Source organism: Rhinolophus sinicus, chromosome 14 (genome assembly GCF_057876585.1).
Source record: "Rhinolophus sinicus isolate RSI-liver-muscle chromosome 14, RSI-T2T, whole genome shotgun sequence".
In the NCBI taxonomy this organism is placed as follows: domain Eukaryota; kingdom Metazoa; phylum Chordata; class Mammalia; order Chiroptera; family Rhinolophidae; genus Rhinolophus; species Rhinolophus sinicus.
The window spans coordinates 127,301,210-127,317,771 of record NC_142514.1 but is presented as its reverse complement, the minus strand read 5'-3'; the positions used below and the strand labels follow the sequence as shown (position 1 = coordinate 127,317,771).

The following is a 16,562-nucleotide window of genomic DNA, read 5'->3' as shown; positions in this document are numbered from 1 at the left end:
CTAATGATGTAATTTAGTTTTTTTTGTTTGTTTGTTTTTTCTAATTTACTTGTAATTATTTCTGATAAACACCAACTGTCCCCAGGTTGGTCTAAGTATTGCAGAAAGAATTAGATCATTGACTGGCCAGAAATGGCCCCATCTTTCTGTTTGGGGATTATTAAAGGATCAGAATTGGAAGTAAGGGCATCATCCAAACAGGGTGACTGGTTTGCCAATGGTGGCATGATTGTGCCTCTTCCCTTCTTTACCTTTTTGCATTGGAACTTGTTCTTGCCTACCGGGGCTATTACAGAAACTGGCATAGCTCTTTCAATAAAACATCATCTTCTGCCTAGGTCAGACAGAACATGACTGATCTGTTTTAAATGATTCTTCATGCTTTCAGTGGGACATTCTAACGTGTTTGCGGGGCTTCTTTTTTAAAGTAGAGAAAACCAAAATTGTCTGGTCACAAACAAGACTTAAGTCATCACAATTTTTCTACATTTCTGGATAGAGTATTATCGTGAAAAGTCAGCACTTATTTGCAGTGTGCGTGAGACTGATCACTTAAACACTTAATCTCTCAGACCTTAATTTCCTCCTCTTTGAAATACTGATAGCAGCTTTGTTGAGTTTATTTTTAAGGATTAGAAAAGTTGTAGGTAAATTCTATAATACCAAGCATGATCCATAGTAGGTGAAAAGTTATTGCTATCATTGTTGTTATTTCTATTATTATGAACACTGTCATCTGTTTAAAGTAAAAAAATAATTAACTTATACAAATTTCATAGATTAGTCTTTGTAGATGATTGAACTCGGAAATTTAGTTGACAAGGGGCTTATTCAAATGATACAATTAGAATTATGCAATCCAGGAATTGTAGTGTGCTTTTTTTCTCTTGTATATATCATTGGGCGACTAATAAACAGCAAACTATTTTTATCAACAGGCATGTCATCTATGCTCCAAGTAGCCACAACAAGTACGTGGGGGAGTCATTTCCAGGAATTTATGATGCTCTATTTGATATTGAAAGCAAAGAGGATCCTTCCAAGGCCTGGAGAGAAGTGAAGAGACAGATTTCTATCGCAGCCTTCACGGTGCAGGCTGCAGCAGGGTCTCTGAGAGAAGTAGCATAAGGCGTTTTTGTAGAGAACCCATATTGAGTTGGTGCTTCTTTCTGATGACTCAGAAAGAATCATCATGGGTGTATTGATAAACTAAAAATTGAAGTTGTGTGTATCTTACTATTTTTTTCTTCTCAAAAAAGAGAGGTGATTTCTATTCTATAATTACAAAAGGTTATTCTGAAGTTGAACTACGTGTTAAAATTAAAGACAGCCTAATATATTAAAACTCTTATGTGGCATTACCAGGGAATCGAGTTTAATTTAGCATTTCCAAACCTACTCCTGGCAAGGGCCAGGGGCCTCAAGCCCCTTCCTGGCCCCCAAGGCTGAGAGGATACTATCTTAGGACACTACTTGGACAACTCTGGTCTGTGCAAACTGCTAGTAGATATAGTCCCTCTGTGCCATAAAGATAATTAATTCTTTCAAATTAGCAAATATTTATACCAAGGGGTATATATAACATGTATGTACAGTGAAAAATAATGAAGAAATGACTATTTATAATGCCCCCACCCCTACACACACACACCAACAAGCAGTATGGAGAAAAGAAATGTGACCAATATCTTTGGATCCTCCAGGAACTGTTGACCAGTGTGCCTTTCTTGTTTGCCAGACATACTCACTTTCTTGAATTTTATGTCAATCTTTCCTATTATTTATAATTTTACCACACATGGCTAGATCCCTGGCATGTTTTGGCTCTGTGTACTTTGTGAACTTTTTTATAAATAAAATCATACCATGTGTATTTTTCTAGGACTGGATATTTGTCACTCACCTTTGAAGGTTGATCCATGCATCACTGTGGCTGGAGTTTACTAGATTTCATTGATACAAAGCATTCACTTGCATGAATATAATATTTATGAGTCAGTGTCCAGTCAAGGCAGAGAAACCACACAGAAACATGAATAGGGAAAGTTCATATAATGAGTGATTATTGGAGCAATGAGATGCTATCTAGTAAAAGGTAAACAGAACTCAAAAGAATAGCAGATAGAAGGGGTGGTCACTGTCCCTAGGGCTGACCATAAAGAGTGTCCCCCTTCTCCGCCACCAACTCCACCATGGACCTCACTGAACGGTGGAGAAGTCCCTGTGGTGCTGCACTAGCAGAAGTTGCTGCAAATCTATACTTTAGAACTCCCCAGAAACCTGCACTCTAGACCATTGTGGGAAGCTGTGTTCATAGGGAAGTGTCTTGCCGGAGGCACTCAACTACAAAACCAGCCAAGGGCAGCTTTGGAAAAGGCTTCTGGCTGCTGGTTCTGCTGGCCACCGTGAACTGCAAGAACCAGGTGCTATAGCAGCAGCCTGTGCTTCGGGATGGGGGCACTGTGAAGCCTTGTGTACTCCAGGGGCTAGAGGGTAGAGCAATCATTTGCATGCAGGAGCCTGCTAAGTGAGCACCTGGAAACAAGAAAGGAAAACACCTTGCAATGTTTTTCCAATGCCTCTTACAAAGTTTAGCATCATGCCTTTTGGCAAGGAAAACATATTTAAAGTGTCCAGATCCACTTATAAAGAAGAGTCAATGAATAGTAAATGGAACTAATCCGAGGGATACCAGGCACATAACAATGTATGTGTTCATTTTTCTGCTGGTGGATGTTTGAATGTTTTCTGTATTTTGCTCCTATGAACATGTCTCCCAATATAAATATTAAAGATATTCTCTTTTCTGACAGTCCAACTATAAATGGAATATCGTAAATATATATTTATAATAATGAAGTATCGAATAAGAATTTTATATAAAGAAAAGTATATATATATATATATATATATATATATATATATATAAAACTTATTTTTCTATCTCAGGGACAGTACTGTATGCCTCATAGGAAAGTTTATAGAACAGACCAATTTGAAAAACTGGAAAGGTTATAGAGACCAGTAGAGATGGAATTTAATCTGGTTATTAGGGCTAATCATTATTTCTCCTATTTCAATTTATACATTGTTTACTACAATTATTTGAGTAAATCAGACCCTTCTGGGTTTTCAATAAATGGTTTAGGGGTATTTGTAAAGAAATCAAATCCAAATGCCAAATAGTAAAATTTTCAAATAATTTAAATTTATATTCATTCCAAAATACATATTTATATTTTAATTAAATATACTTTAATCAGATAATTTGAATTTAATTCAATTTATATTCAATCCAGAATATTCAAATCTCAAAATAAATTTCACATGGAATAAACAGTTAAATGTGAAGGATACCACCATAAAAATCACAGGAAAATGAGAGTGTGCTTTAATAAGGCTAGATAAATTAGGACCTACTAAACCTAAAAATTGGAAAGATCACAAAGTAAATGATTTGTAAACAGAAGAAAACAGCATGCTGGGAAAAATATTTGCAATGAATATAACAAAGTATTACCATAACTAACAAAGGCTTTTTTAAATCAATAAGTTCAATATTAATAATTAATCTCCACCTCCCTCCTCTAGAGGTGTGTGTGTGTTTGTGTGTGTGTGTGTGTGTGTGTGTGTGTGTGTGTGTTCAAGTTAGGAGAAAAAAATATAAGGAATAGAGACAAAAAATAAAGCCACAAAGAAATATAGTATGAAAATGCATACTGGTAAGACCACTATGCCTCTTGAAGTACAGCCACAACCTTAAGATGGAAATAAATCTATTTGGGAGAGGCAAAAAAAGGGAGGGGGGTGTTATGATAAGCTTAGATGCAGAGTCAAGAGGATTATCGAACAAAAGTAAATTAAGAGGTCATGAGGAGCAGGTCACAGAATACATTAATCTTTATAATGTATTGACCCAGAGTTTAAAGAGCCCCTATGCCGTGCAGACATATCTCGGTCTGACCCATTTCATAAAAAATGTTTTTATTCTTTTTTGTTTTTCATAGGTGTAGGAGGTTTAGACTATGCTTCAGAGTTCATTAACCCACTCCAAACTTTTGATCTATAAATTCGTTATGCTCTGTGATGTGGGAAATTTTCTAAGTCACTGTAACTAATTTTTGCTTCACAATACTGATTCAATGATCCATATGCTTTCATAGTTTCATACCTGTAACTCAGTCTCCAAAGATGGTGCCACTGTTGAATAGAAAATTTATCTTCAAAGTCATTCAAACTCTTTTTCATAAAATATTTTGAACTTTCAAAAGTTCAGAGACAGAAAAAGTAGTTCTTATAATAAAACATATACATACTAGTGCCTATAAAACACCTCAACCTAAAGGACAATTTTCTGACAGAACTCAGGTTTTTATTTATATCAGAAAATATATATTTGTAATTGTCTTATAAGAGAAATGTTCTCCACTAAAAAAGAAAAAAAAAAATATGAGCAGTGTCATGCGTGGTGGCATGCAGGGTCTCTGCTCCCACTCCCCACATAAGAACACAGGATATGGTGAGGCCAAAAAGGAACACCCACGGAGCCATAGATAGGGGAATACCACTGTATTCTTGCTGCATCGACCTCTGCAATTCGCAATCCACACTCTACCGTGTTAACTGCAATCTGCTCTTGCTAGCTCAGCTACCATCTTCTTGCTAGCCCCCATTTTCTGCTAGCATAGCCAAATACATCTATAGAGTAAACACCATTCAAATAAGCCTGGTATAGGACTTTGAAGTGCTGTGTGAAGTAATTGCAAATCCAGGAAATAATAGTGTAAGTAAGTGCTGGACAAGACCCAATAAGAGAGAACACCATTTACTAGCACTCACTACGGGGGGCATCCTGCACACATAACCATTTAATTTTTACTAAAACATGAGAACACTAGAAACTTCTTCCTCTAGATGCTTATGTAGATGACATGTAACATGTTGACAAATGTTTGAGGCAATTTTCCAGAATTAATTTTTCAAAAAGTCCTCAAATGCATAACTATATGTGCCTTAACAGTACACATACTGTATCCCTAGTCTCCTTAGGATACAGTTTTTGAAGTATCACTGCTGGTCAAATGACACTTTTGAAGCTTATGTTAATTTACAATCTATAGATTGAGTAAGAGGACTCCTACTTTACCTCTTTTTAGGATATACTGGCTTTTATCATTGGTTTTCCAATTTTTGATAATTTTTAAATGGAGAATTTTATTTAGATTTTTATGTTTTGAATGTTTCTCAAGGTTAGATTATCTTTGTATGTTTATAGAAAAGGGACTAAATCTCAAACATTAGATAATATAGTGAAACATCTTATATGGAAGCATCGGTGATTTGCTAAACAGTGATAGTGTCAAAACAATACAAGTAGCATCACACCACCGGTAAAAATACTTTTCTATAGCATGTATAAGATGGTGAATATAGTGAATAATACTGTGTTGCATATTTGAAAGTTTCTTGCATCTTACCCCAAAATATATCTACATTCTGTTAGTCAGCCCCCACATATTGTTTTCTACAGGGTTGTAAACCTAATCAGCCATTTTGACATCTTTCTGTGTAATCTAATCAGCCATTCCCACTTCCTTTGAAGACATTAGCCAATCGCAGGAAGAGGCTGTGGCCTGAGGTGAATGGAATCCCATAAAAGGTACATTTCTCCAGAGACTACTTCTTCTTCAGGGTAGTCTGACTGAGTTTGCAGCTCCCAGCAGAGTGGAGAGCTCTTGCTGACCGATATCAGCTTGTCTTCCAGAACGTCCAGAGGTGAGGCCACTCAGAATAGGCTCTGATGAGTTTGGAATTCAGAGCAAATAGCTTCATGTCTACTTTCTCTTATACAGATACATACTTTCAATTTACCTGTTAGCATGCTTGGGTCTTGTCCAAGCAAACAAGTGGCTTTCCTAGTTAATTAATACGTAAATATTGATAACTCCTAGTTATCAATACTTAAAATATCTGTGACTAGAACATTGGTAATATATTGATATTTGTTAAGTGTTTGATTATTTTTATGTTATTACATTATGTTTTGTTAGATTTGTTAGATTTTAAAAGAGATTTCCATAGTTTTTATGCAATTATCAAAATCATAAACCACCTAGAATGTTCAACATCATGTAGGTACGTAATAATAGTCTTTACACACATCAACATAAAAGTAAAATGAATTGCATTAATTAGAAAACCCTTATAAAGATCCTATTGGCTAGGCCTTTAAAACCTTCAGTTTGCAGACTTGATTTGAAAACTGTACAAAAGAGATGAGACCAATGGTAAGGACTCCCTAGATGTGGCACTGGTCACAATGGGGGAATATCAAAATAAAGATGAACCAGTCATGCTTCCGTGAACTGCATGTCTGGACTTTTTAGTGTAGAGAGGACACACAGTGTTCTCATTTTTAAACAATTGATTACTTGTTGCTGATTATAATTGTAGCTTGAACATTCACCCAAAATGTGAAGGTGCTGTGATCATCTGAACTGATTTGGAAAAAATTGTTTTCCTGAACTAGAAATAACATGATTTTTGTAATTTATTGCTTGAAAGGAGTTTTGCTATTAAAGTTAGAATCATAAATTCAACTGTTTCTAGTTTTAGGAGTGGAAAGATAAAGTTGACCCAGCTTAAATTAATGAGCCTAAGTTAACCTAATCAGTTTTACGGTTTGATTTGTCAGTTCAGAGGCAAAAAACACAGACCATTCACATAGATATGCTGTGTGTGTATGTGCGTGTTAAAGTCACAGAGTCTTGGAGAGAGAGAGATCAATCAGCTAAAAAAGTAACTCTGGAATCATTCTAGCTTTACCCTCTTCTCCAGTCATTCTTCTCATCTAACTCAGTTAGGTCTGATTTGTTTACCTTAACCAAAAAAGATGCCGAGGGCTCTGTTGTCTCATTTTCTCATGTCTATCATAGCCTAAACCCAACCTGTCCTGATTTACCAAGTGTAGGTTTGTCTGGGGGGGTCAGCTAATAAGTAGATTACGTACCTACTTAATAGGAAGGTGGAGCTCAAAAGACAAGCCAAAGACGTTCTTCCCTCCTCTGGAAAGAATGGCATTCTTTTTCTCCCTCCCTCATTTCTCTCACTTTTTTTTTTTTTTTTTTTAATTTTCAGAAACATGGATTCAGACACCTTGCATGCCTTCCAGAAAGAACTCACCTGCTCCATCTGCATGGACTTCTTCCTAGACCCCATCACCATAGACTGTGGGCACAGCTTTTGCCGTCCCTGCCTGTGCCTGTGCTGGGAGGAAGGCCAAACTCCAATGTGCTGCCCTGAGTGCAGGGGAGGATCAGAGAAGCCAGATTTCAAAACCAACGTCGTACTCAAGAGCCTGGCTTCCCTTGCCAGACAGGCCAGAGCTTCCTATGTCAACAGCTCTGAGGAGCACATCTGTGTGGCACACAAAAAAGCCAAGAGGCTCTTCTGTGACGTTGAAAACAGCCTGCTCTGTGGGCTCTGCTCTCAATCCCCAGAGCATGTGGCTCACAGCCACAGCCCAATGCAATGGGCTGCGGAGGAATGCAGGGTAGGTGACGCCTCCAATGCGATGGGAAAGCCGTAGGCTCCTAAATCAGAGCTAGATGAGGATGATAAGGAAGTTATGAGAATGGAGATGGGGAAGTGGTGATTTTTCCATGTAAATGTCAAGATATAAGTGTGTCCTCACAATGCTGTCGACCCATTGGGACCCTATTATGGGAGCTGTCATGATCCGTTACTAAGGGAGGTTTCCTTAGAAACATTGTCCAAATATGTAGAATCGGTGTGATTGTGGGGCAGGTGTCTGCACCAGGAATGCCGGCTTCTGATGCAAGTTTGACTTCTTCATAGTCAGGGTATGTGAAAATCTGGGTGTATGTTTCTCAGGAATGGATAATATGATCAGGAAGGTCCCCCTAAATGTTCTACTGATGTTTCTGTTGCCTGATGTACCAAACATTAGAATCAAATTATATTAATGTGAAAAAATTAGACCTCTTCATTTTAACTCAAGGTGGCTGTTTTCAATGACTGCCTCTTACCATAAAATAAGGGATAAAATTTACAAAATCATCTTCTGTGTCGCAGAAGCTCATGGTTATTTTGCAGGAGAATCTTCTAAAGAGAATGGACTCCTTACGGAATATGACTCAAGAAATGCAAACCAGTCTGAAGAAGGACACAAGCAAAACCCAGTCATTAGAGGTAAGAAGCAACATGTTCTGTTTATTTGTATGCAGATTGATGAATGCTGGCTTAGATTTTTAGCTATATTCAAGTTGCTGGTTAAAGGATAATGGTTTCTGTCCAGGAAAATGTAGTGGTTTCAGGTGATGTATCAGTACTCACAAATACACTGGCCAATAGAAGTCAGTGCAAGGAATGCTGATCCAGCTGACCCTTGAACAACGAGGGGAATTAGGGCCCCACAGACTTGCAGTCAAATGTCCAGTTATAACTGGCTCTCCCCAAAAGTTCTCATCCCTTGGTACCTGCAGGGCATTGGTTCCAGTACCTCAATGCAGCCCAAATCCAGGGATGTTCAAGTCCCGTGTATAAAACAGTATAGGATAAATGCATATATCGACTCTGCATGTGGGATCCTTAACGTCAGATCAAAAGTACTGTCTTTGATGTGCCATTGGTTGAATCATGGATAGGAATCCCTCAGGTACAGCGGACTGACTGGATATTTATACTGAAACAAAACAAAGTATTAGTGGACTCTCGCAGTTGAAACACATGTTGTGCAAGGGACAACATGTGTGTGGCATAATCCAGGCTTGATACGTGTTCCTAGTTCAACTTTCAGGGTTTGGATACATCTTTTCAGAAACTGAGTATGAGACAATATTGCACTAAGTTTGGCTGTGAAGAAAAGGAGAGAAATAAAGTAGTACCCAGAGGGAAAGTAGAGAATGTGCAAAAATCTGTGTAATATGGTGTATACATAAATATTTTTAAATATGTAGAAAAATTGGGCTAAGAAGCAAAAGATAAAGAATATTACAATAACAGAAAATAATTGAAGGTGTAAGAACCGCAAAGAAACATCACAGATAGAGAGAGCCTGGGACCCCTTCGGGGGCTCAGTTTAACATGAAAACACACCAGGACATAGAGAAAGCATGGACAGAAGGCCAGCAAACACACAAGACATTTTGAGGGTTGAGGTAGAAGATTTGTCCAGTAAGTTCTTCATGAAGCTAAGGAAATATTTGATGTTTGAAGATTTCTGCTGAGAGTGAGGATATGTAACCCCGTTCACCCCCTACTTCTGCAGAAGTATGTGGCTTTAAGGAAGGTGATGATCAAAGCTGAATATCAGAAGATGCATCTGTTTCTCTGTGAGGACCAGCACCTCCATCTGGACACAATGGAGAGAGAAGCCAAGGAGATTTTCCAACAACTCAAGGAAAGTGAACTCAGGATGATGCAACAGAAAGAAAGCCTGAAAGAAATGTACAGAGAGCTGACTGAGATGTGCCACAAGCCTGACATGGAGCTTCTCCAGGTGAGAATGGAGAGTCCATCCTCACAGACAGGAACCCTTTTGGGAGCAAGGTGGCCATGACATTCAAATGTTACCTGCACACAGCATTACTCTCAGCTAAGTGATGATGCCCCTTGACTCATATCATTGCGTTTGTCCAATCACTTATTTCCTAGTATCCTGGTCATCTTTGGGAGATTTCTGTCCTCGGTAGCTAAGACAGGACAGAATTATTTCAGTATAATCAGGAGTACCATCTACCCAGACAGTTTATTCAAAATCAGGAAATCTCTGTGGCCATGAGAACGTCAATTTTGTGAGGGTCATTCTCACTTTGTGTTCCTCTGATCCACTGTCCCAGTCTGTTATCTCCACAAAAGCAACTTGCTACAGATACATTGGGATTTTGCCCATAGGCAAGATTTGTGCAGTCTTTAATTATTTTTATATGGTTTATTGTTTTGCTTTAATTGTATCATAAATGGTCAGGTCTCTCCATAGGAATAAGATGGAACAATGAGTGACACTGGAAACCTAGTTCTTGTTGAATGACTTCACACCCCTGCCTGACTTCCTTCCTTCCACAATGTACCCTGAGGAAGCCACCCTCGTGTTTTAGTTTAAGTTCTGTTATTAAGATACCCTGTGATTATTCTTTAAAGGGAATAGGGAAAAAATACATTATCAAAACCAATTCTAATGTATAACAAGACAGAACAATCATGATTACTCTTTTATTTTATTTTATTTTATTTTATTTTATATTTTATTTTATTTTATTTTTGGGGGGGACTTGGGCAACGTATTGGAAAGGTGAGTTTACACTAAGGATTTCTGACTCCAGAGCTAGTCATTGTCTGTCGATGAGGCATGTTTTGAGCGATTAGCATTGTCATCTGTGGCTATTTTCCATTTTCTTTCAAAACAGGCCCTGAGGCCTTCTCCTGGGTCTCAGAAGTTTTCTTTTTATGTGGCTGAATACAAATACACCTAAAACCCATCTGACATTCTGGGCTTTGTTCCAGCCAGTCAGCCCCATCCTCTCCAGCCTTATCACAATAAACATTCTGAAGGGATCTTTCTAAGGTATATCAGACGAGGCACCTACACTACAGAGTGGAAGGTGAAAAAGACAGGAAAGAAGGAGCTTTCCTAAGAGTGGGAAGGGAGTGTGTGCATTTGTCCTCAGGAGTAGCACTGACTTGGCCTGTTCTATCACTGAAGACCACCCTTGTAGGCAAGATTTCAGGGGGAATGGCTTCCTGGTCCCACTTCAGAGCAGGGCTGCCAGGCTGGAGTTCGTTCCTCTTGCTTGGCAGAAAAGAGCAAAGCAGTCTGACGCTGGGACTAGACACTGAATGTATCACTGGTGACTACTTGCGGACTCAAGCCTCAGTGGCTTTGCCTGAATTTCCTGCTCTCTGTAAGACACCCAGGAGTTTTGTATTCCCCGAGGTGGAGGAGATAGTAGGAATGATTCTGAATAGTTTTAGACATGGAATAATATCTGAGAAGAATGGGGAAGTTGGAATTTGGTATAGCTTTAGAATAAAGGCAAGGTATCATTTCTTACACCCCCAAGAGGGTAGAATAGAATGTATGTGTACCCAATTAACCCCCAAATGGGCGAATTCTGATGAAATACCTTGGATTAAAAGTTCCTATTTTTGTAACGGTTGTGTGATCATGCTTTGCTGTGGAATGCCTGATGTCATTCTTTATAGGACTGAATTGGTGCAGATGCAAAAGCCTCAGCCAGTGAACCCAGAGCTTACTTCATGGTGCTTCCCTGGAATCCTAGACATGCTGAACAGCTTCACAGGTACGTGTCAGCCCTTTGGCCTCAGGCCTCAATTCCTTTCTGGTTTTTGGGAATGAGCCTTTCTCCATCTTAGTTTTAGTTTTGCTGATGTGAAGGTGGTACATGACTTTCCAAAATGATCGCTTCTCCCTGTATAGTTATCACAATGATCAATACTGAACTTTGCAAGTTATAGTGTACTGAAAATGAAGAGCAAGATACATATTTTTAATTACACCTAACATAGGCAGAATAAAAGAAGAGTAATCGGGTTGGTCATGTGATTTTGAAGAGAGAGAATATTTACTTCCCAGAGTAGCCACCAATAGTGTATGTTTATTCACTCTTGAAAGTTTAAATATGTGATTGATGGCTTTTAATTGCTTCTATATTCCAACTGCATTTATCATAGTTTGCACAAACAATATTTATTATTTATAAAATCAGAAAGTTGTGACCAGAAAAAGGACCAAAATTTTCAGAAGCAGAACAATTTTAATGCTTTTAGATCAATCTCAAAACAAGTAGAGGGAGAAAGCTCTGAGCATGACCCAAGCATATTAGGCCCACGCTAGAGAGCAGGTCTAGACGCAGAGGGCTGAAATCAGGATCAGGCTAATGTGGGGTCCAAACAGGTAATGTAAAGACAGAACATTCTCTTCAGAAACTTCTACTCTACGCATAATGAGGATTTCCGTCAGGTATTTTAACACTTGAAAATGAGGCACGTACAGCTTATATCCCAGTAAATACCCAGATAATAGCAAAGTGCTGTCTATTTATTAAACAATATCAAGGATAATCAACACAAGAGATTTCTAAAGTAAAGTTAGTTTTATGTGTGTCCTGAAACATACTTCCTGAAGGTTGACATTAAATCACTGCTTCACACTCTTCAAGATACGGTCTTTTTTTGTTTGTTTCCTTTTCTTTTTCTGTATAAGTTGAAGGATTTATGTGAGCTGCAAAGGTAGTGATAACTTCTGTTCTTCATAGATGTCAGTCCAGACTCTCTTTGCTGTCTTTATTTTCTTTTTTTTGGAGGAGGGGCAACTGATGAGACTCTGCCCTTCAGGACATGGAAATCCCATCGGTGACCTTATTTTTGCCTCTTTCTGCAGTGCATAATGTTCTGACTCAGGAAACCATCACTCACTATGTGAACCTTCCTGAGGACATCAGAAGTGTGATGTTTGGAGATGACCGTCAGGGCACGTCCAGAGAGCCCCAGAGCATGCAGAGCTTTGCGGCATGGGGAGCTCAGACCTTCACCTCTGGTAGGCATTACTGGGAGGTGGACATGCCACACTCCTTGAACTGGATCCTGGGAGTCTGTAAAGATTCTTTGATAAGTAATACCGGTATCACTATTGATTTTGAAGAAGCTTCTCTCCTGTTTTCCTTGAAGATGAACAATCATTATCGTCTCTCCACTAATTCCCTACCCTTAATTCAGTATATGAAAAGGCCTCTGGGTAAGATTGGAGTCTTTCTCGATTATGACAATGGAAGCGTGAGCTTCTATGATGCTGACAAAGGTTCCCTCATATGTAGTTTAGTTTCTTCCTCCTTCTCTTCCCCTCTGAAGCCTTTCCTTTGCCTTGGTTCCCCATGAGAAGTTGTGGTTGACCATTTATTGGATGAACTTCCATGTCTGAGGAAGCTATTGCCATGTGAGGCAGCGGGACCATGCCTGTCTTTGAGCACATTGCAGCTTAAGGGAGCACAGTTATTATATGTTTACAAAATGCATAACCATGCTGAATATAAATGTGCTTGATAAATTATCTTTTAATAAAAATTGTTTATAATGCAGCACTTCCTAGAACATAATCAAGGGAATTTCTTTTTTTTATAACACTTTTATTGAGATAAAACTTACATACCATAAAAGTCACCCCTATAGCGTATGTAATTTAGTGATTTTTAGTATTATCCAAAGAGTTGTGCAACAATCATAACTATCTAATTCCAGAACATTTCCATCACCCCCTAAAGAAACCAATACCTATTAACATTTACTTTCCATTCACCCTTCCTCTTTCCCTTGTCAACCCCTAATCTACTTTTTGTCTTTATGAATTTGTTTATTATATACATTTCAAATAAATGGAATCTTACAACTTGTGGGTTTTTGTGCCTGGTTTCTTTCACTTAGCAGAATATTTTCAAGGTTCCTCCACATTGTAAGCAATGTTTTACTTGCATATTTGAATCAGATTGGGTAGAAGAATAAAGGGGTATATTTCTCAGTTTAATAAAGAAAAGGAATGGTACTTAGTTTTCTCTTCAAGTGTGACCTACTTGGGTAGATCCCCATGTCTGACAGACTTCCTATTTCTCTAAATCTGGTCATTCACATCTCAGCTCAAATAAAAGTTTTTTTAAGGGAATTCTCCACAGACCAGGGTAGTTCCTTATTACAAACTCTCTGAGCATAGTATACTATTTAATCATAATATTCAACAAACTTTCATCAAATTTGTAGATAGTTATTACTACTAAACTGAAAATTCTGAGAGTAAGCAAGGTATCTGTCTTAGTTACTACTATATTTCCACTACTCAATGCAGTACTTAGAACATAAAGCACTATACATATAATCTGAATGAATAAATAAATAAATCTGTAATGTGCTCTCTGAAAGCTTTCCTAAGTATGGCATATAAGTTAAAACTGAAAGTTTTCCTAAGTACGGCACATAAGTTACTAAACATAAAGGAAAGTAAATTGGAATGCATTAAAATGAATAACTTCTGTGTATTAAGACACCATTGAAAATGCAAAGCAATAATGGGAGGAGATATTTGACATGTTTGCATCTGACAAATGACTCTAGAGGAGACAAGAAGAATTCCAAAAGTCAATAAGAAAAATACAAGCTCAACATGGTAAAAAATAATGTTGGAAGGTGTGATCTGAAAGGGCATTTCTCCAAAAAGTGGTGTCCAAAAGGCTGATAAGCCTATGAAGAGGTGTTCAACTGCATTTGTCATCAGGTATATGTAAATTAAAACCACCATATCAACCACAAAAATGACACAAGTGTTAAAACAAATAAAGGCCAGTGTTAGCAAAAGAATGGAGGAAACAAAAGAATGATCTATCACTTGAAAGTGTATATGTAAACTGGCATAGTCATTTGGTAAACATTTTTTTTTTTTACAGGATTTTATTAGGGAACAGTGTGTACCTCCAGGACTTTTTTCCAAGTCAAGTTGTTGTCCTTTCAATCTTATTTGTGGAGAGTACCATTCAGCTTCAAGTTGTTGTCCTTTCAGTCTTAGTTGTGGAGGGTGCAGCTCAGCTCCAGGTACAGTTGCCATTACTAGTGCAGGGGGCGCAGCCCACCATCCCTTGCAGGAATTGAATTGGCAACCTTGTGGTTGAGAGCCCACTGGCCCATGTGGGAATCGTACCTGCAGCCTTCGGAGTTAGGAGCACGGAGCTCTAACCACCTGAGCCATCGGGCCAGCCTGCAAACATTTTTTTAAGCATTAGTTATGCATTATGATCCAATGATTTCACTCCTAGTTACACACCCAATAGCAATACATACATATGATCAAAAAAAAAAAGAAAAGGATGTGCAGAATTAATGGCAGCAGTATTTATGCTTACCCAGTTGGAAGTGAAGTCATTCACTCACAGTGGAATAAGTAAATTGTGGTATACTGATGTGACAGAATACTGTGAAACAAAATACTAAAAACAATTGCTATATGCAACAGAGGGGATGAATCTCACCAACATACTTTTAAACAAAAGAAATCACACATGAAAGAGTATATGCTATGTGATTTTAGTTATATAAATTTTAAGAAATGATAATTAGTATCAGGGTATGTTAATCACCTAGATGTGATCACCTTTAAAAGGGAGGGGCTTAGAGTTGGAAAAAGGTAGGCAATACTGGGAACTGGATGTGGGAGCATGTTAACTTTGTGTTATGAAAGATAACATTCTTTTGGCAATTTCCTCATCTACAGATGAGCTGAATGAATGAATGAATGAATGAATGAATGAATGAATGAATACATAAATAAGAAATAACTTAAATGTTCTGAAATACGGTGAAACATTTAATAAAATATACTACATATTATCAGCCTGATATGTGACAATATTCTGCAATCACTAGTTTATTTCATATTTTGTATGTTTTTAACTAATGGATTTCATTAATATTTTAAAACAAAGGCTTCTACATGATAAAAATTACTGGAAGACTATTCACAGTACTGTCTGATATCAAATTAATAATAAAATTCACTGATGTCAGTCAAGTTCACAGTAAGTGATCGTAGAGGCTAAAATTTCAATTTATTGCCAATACAATCAGAAATGTTTACTGTAATAATCAATCCATTGGATTAGAGAAGGCATATCCAGTGTATTCACTCTGTAGATGGTCCTGCATGGTAAATCTAGAATGGAACAAGGAGACCAATTTTTGTATTTAAATATAATGGCATACAAAATCTTTACAACATTATTGATTATATTCTCCTAACTGTCTTTTGTATCCCCGTGGCAATGTTGTGGTTACCAATTTATGCTTTCTAATCCCCTCACCTTCTCCCTCATCCTCGTCCATCTCCCATCTAGCAACCCTGTTTTTTCTCTATACCTTATCTCTGAGGCTGTTTCTGATTAGTTTGCTCTTTTATTCTATTATTTAGATTCCACATATAAGTGAGATCATCTGGTATTTGCCTTTCTCAGTTTGACTTATTTCACTTAGCATAATGTTCTCTAGGTCCATCCATATAATTGCAAATGGCAAGATTTCATTCTTCTTTATGGCTGAGTAATATTCCATTTATAAATATGCCACAGTTTCTTATTCCAGTCGTCTACTGATGGCCATATCAGTTGTTTCCATGTCATAGACACTTGTCTTATTAGGGAGACCACTTCATGGACAGTGTAGATGCCTGACCACTGCACTGTAGACCTGAAGCTGAAGCTGAATAATAATGAATGTCAACTGTAATTTAACTTACATATAGTCACAGGATGTGGAGTATAGCATAGGGAATAGAGTCAATAGAATTGTAGCAGCTATATATGATGTCAGAGGGGTAGTAGAGTGGGGGAGGGAGGTTATCACTTGGTGCAGCGTGTAAATGTCTAACTATTACATTGTTTTGTACACCTGAAACTAATAAAAAATTTAAGTTTTAAAATAAATAAATATTGTAGTCACACAACAGCCTAGCCATCTGTCCCCCATACCTTTCCTTAAGGAAAGAAGAGTCT

At 37.7% G+C, this 16,562-nt stretch overlaps 2 protein-coding genes across 3 annotated transcripts in view; both read left to right on the top strand.

The window, feature by feature from the left end:
- The window catches only part of FOLH1 (folate hydrolase 1), a 46,216-nt gene extending 44,343 nt beyond the window's left edge, over positions 1–1,873 (top strand). For both annotated transcript variants that reach the window (XM_088791520.1, XM_019739642.3), the window contains one exon: positions 939–1,873. In XM_088791520.1, coding sequence (XP_088647646.1) covers positions 939–1,128 — 190 coding nt within the window. In that variant the 3' untranslated portion in view covers positions 1,129–1,873. The remainder of the gene's footprint in view (positions 1–938) is intronic.
- Positions 1,874–2,015: 142 nt separating this feature from the next.
- LOC109451390 (tripartite motif-containing protein 64-like) lies at positions 2,016–14,719 on the top strand. The gene is made up of 6 exons (XM_088791521.1): positions 2,016–5,775; positions 7,138–7,552; positions 8,116–8,211; positions 9,290–9,570; positions 11,224–11,321; positions 12,422–14,719. The coding sequence occupies exons 2-6, from the start codon at positions 7,142–7,144 to the stop codon at positions 12,913–12,915; spliced, it is 1,380 nt and encodes a 459-aa protein (XP_088647647.1). The 5' UTR covers positions 2,016–5,775; positions 7,138–7,141; the 3' UTR covers positions 12,916–14,719.
- Positions 14,720–16,562: the final 1,843 nt, after the last annotated feature.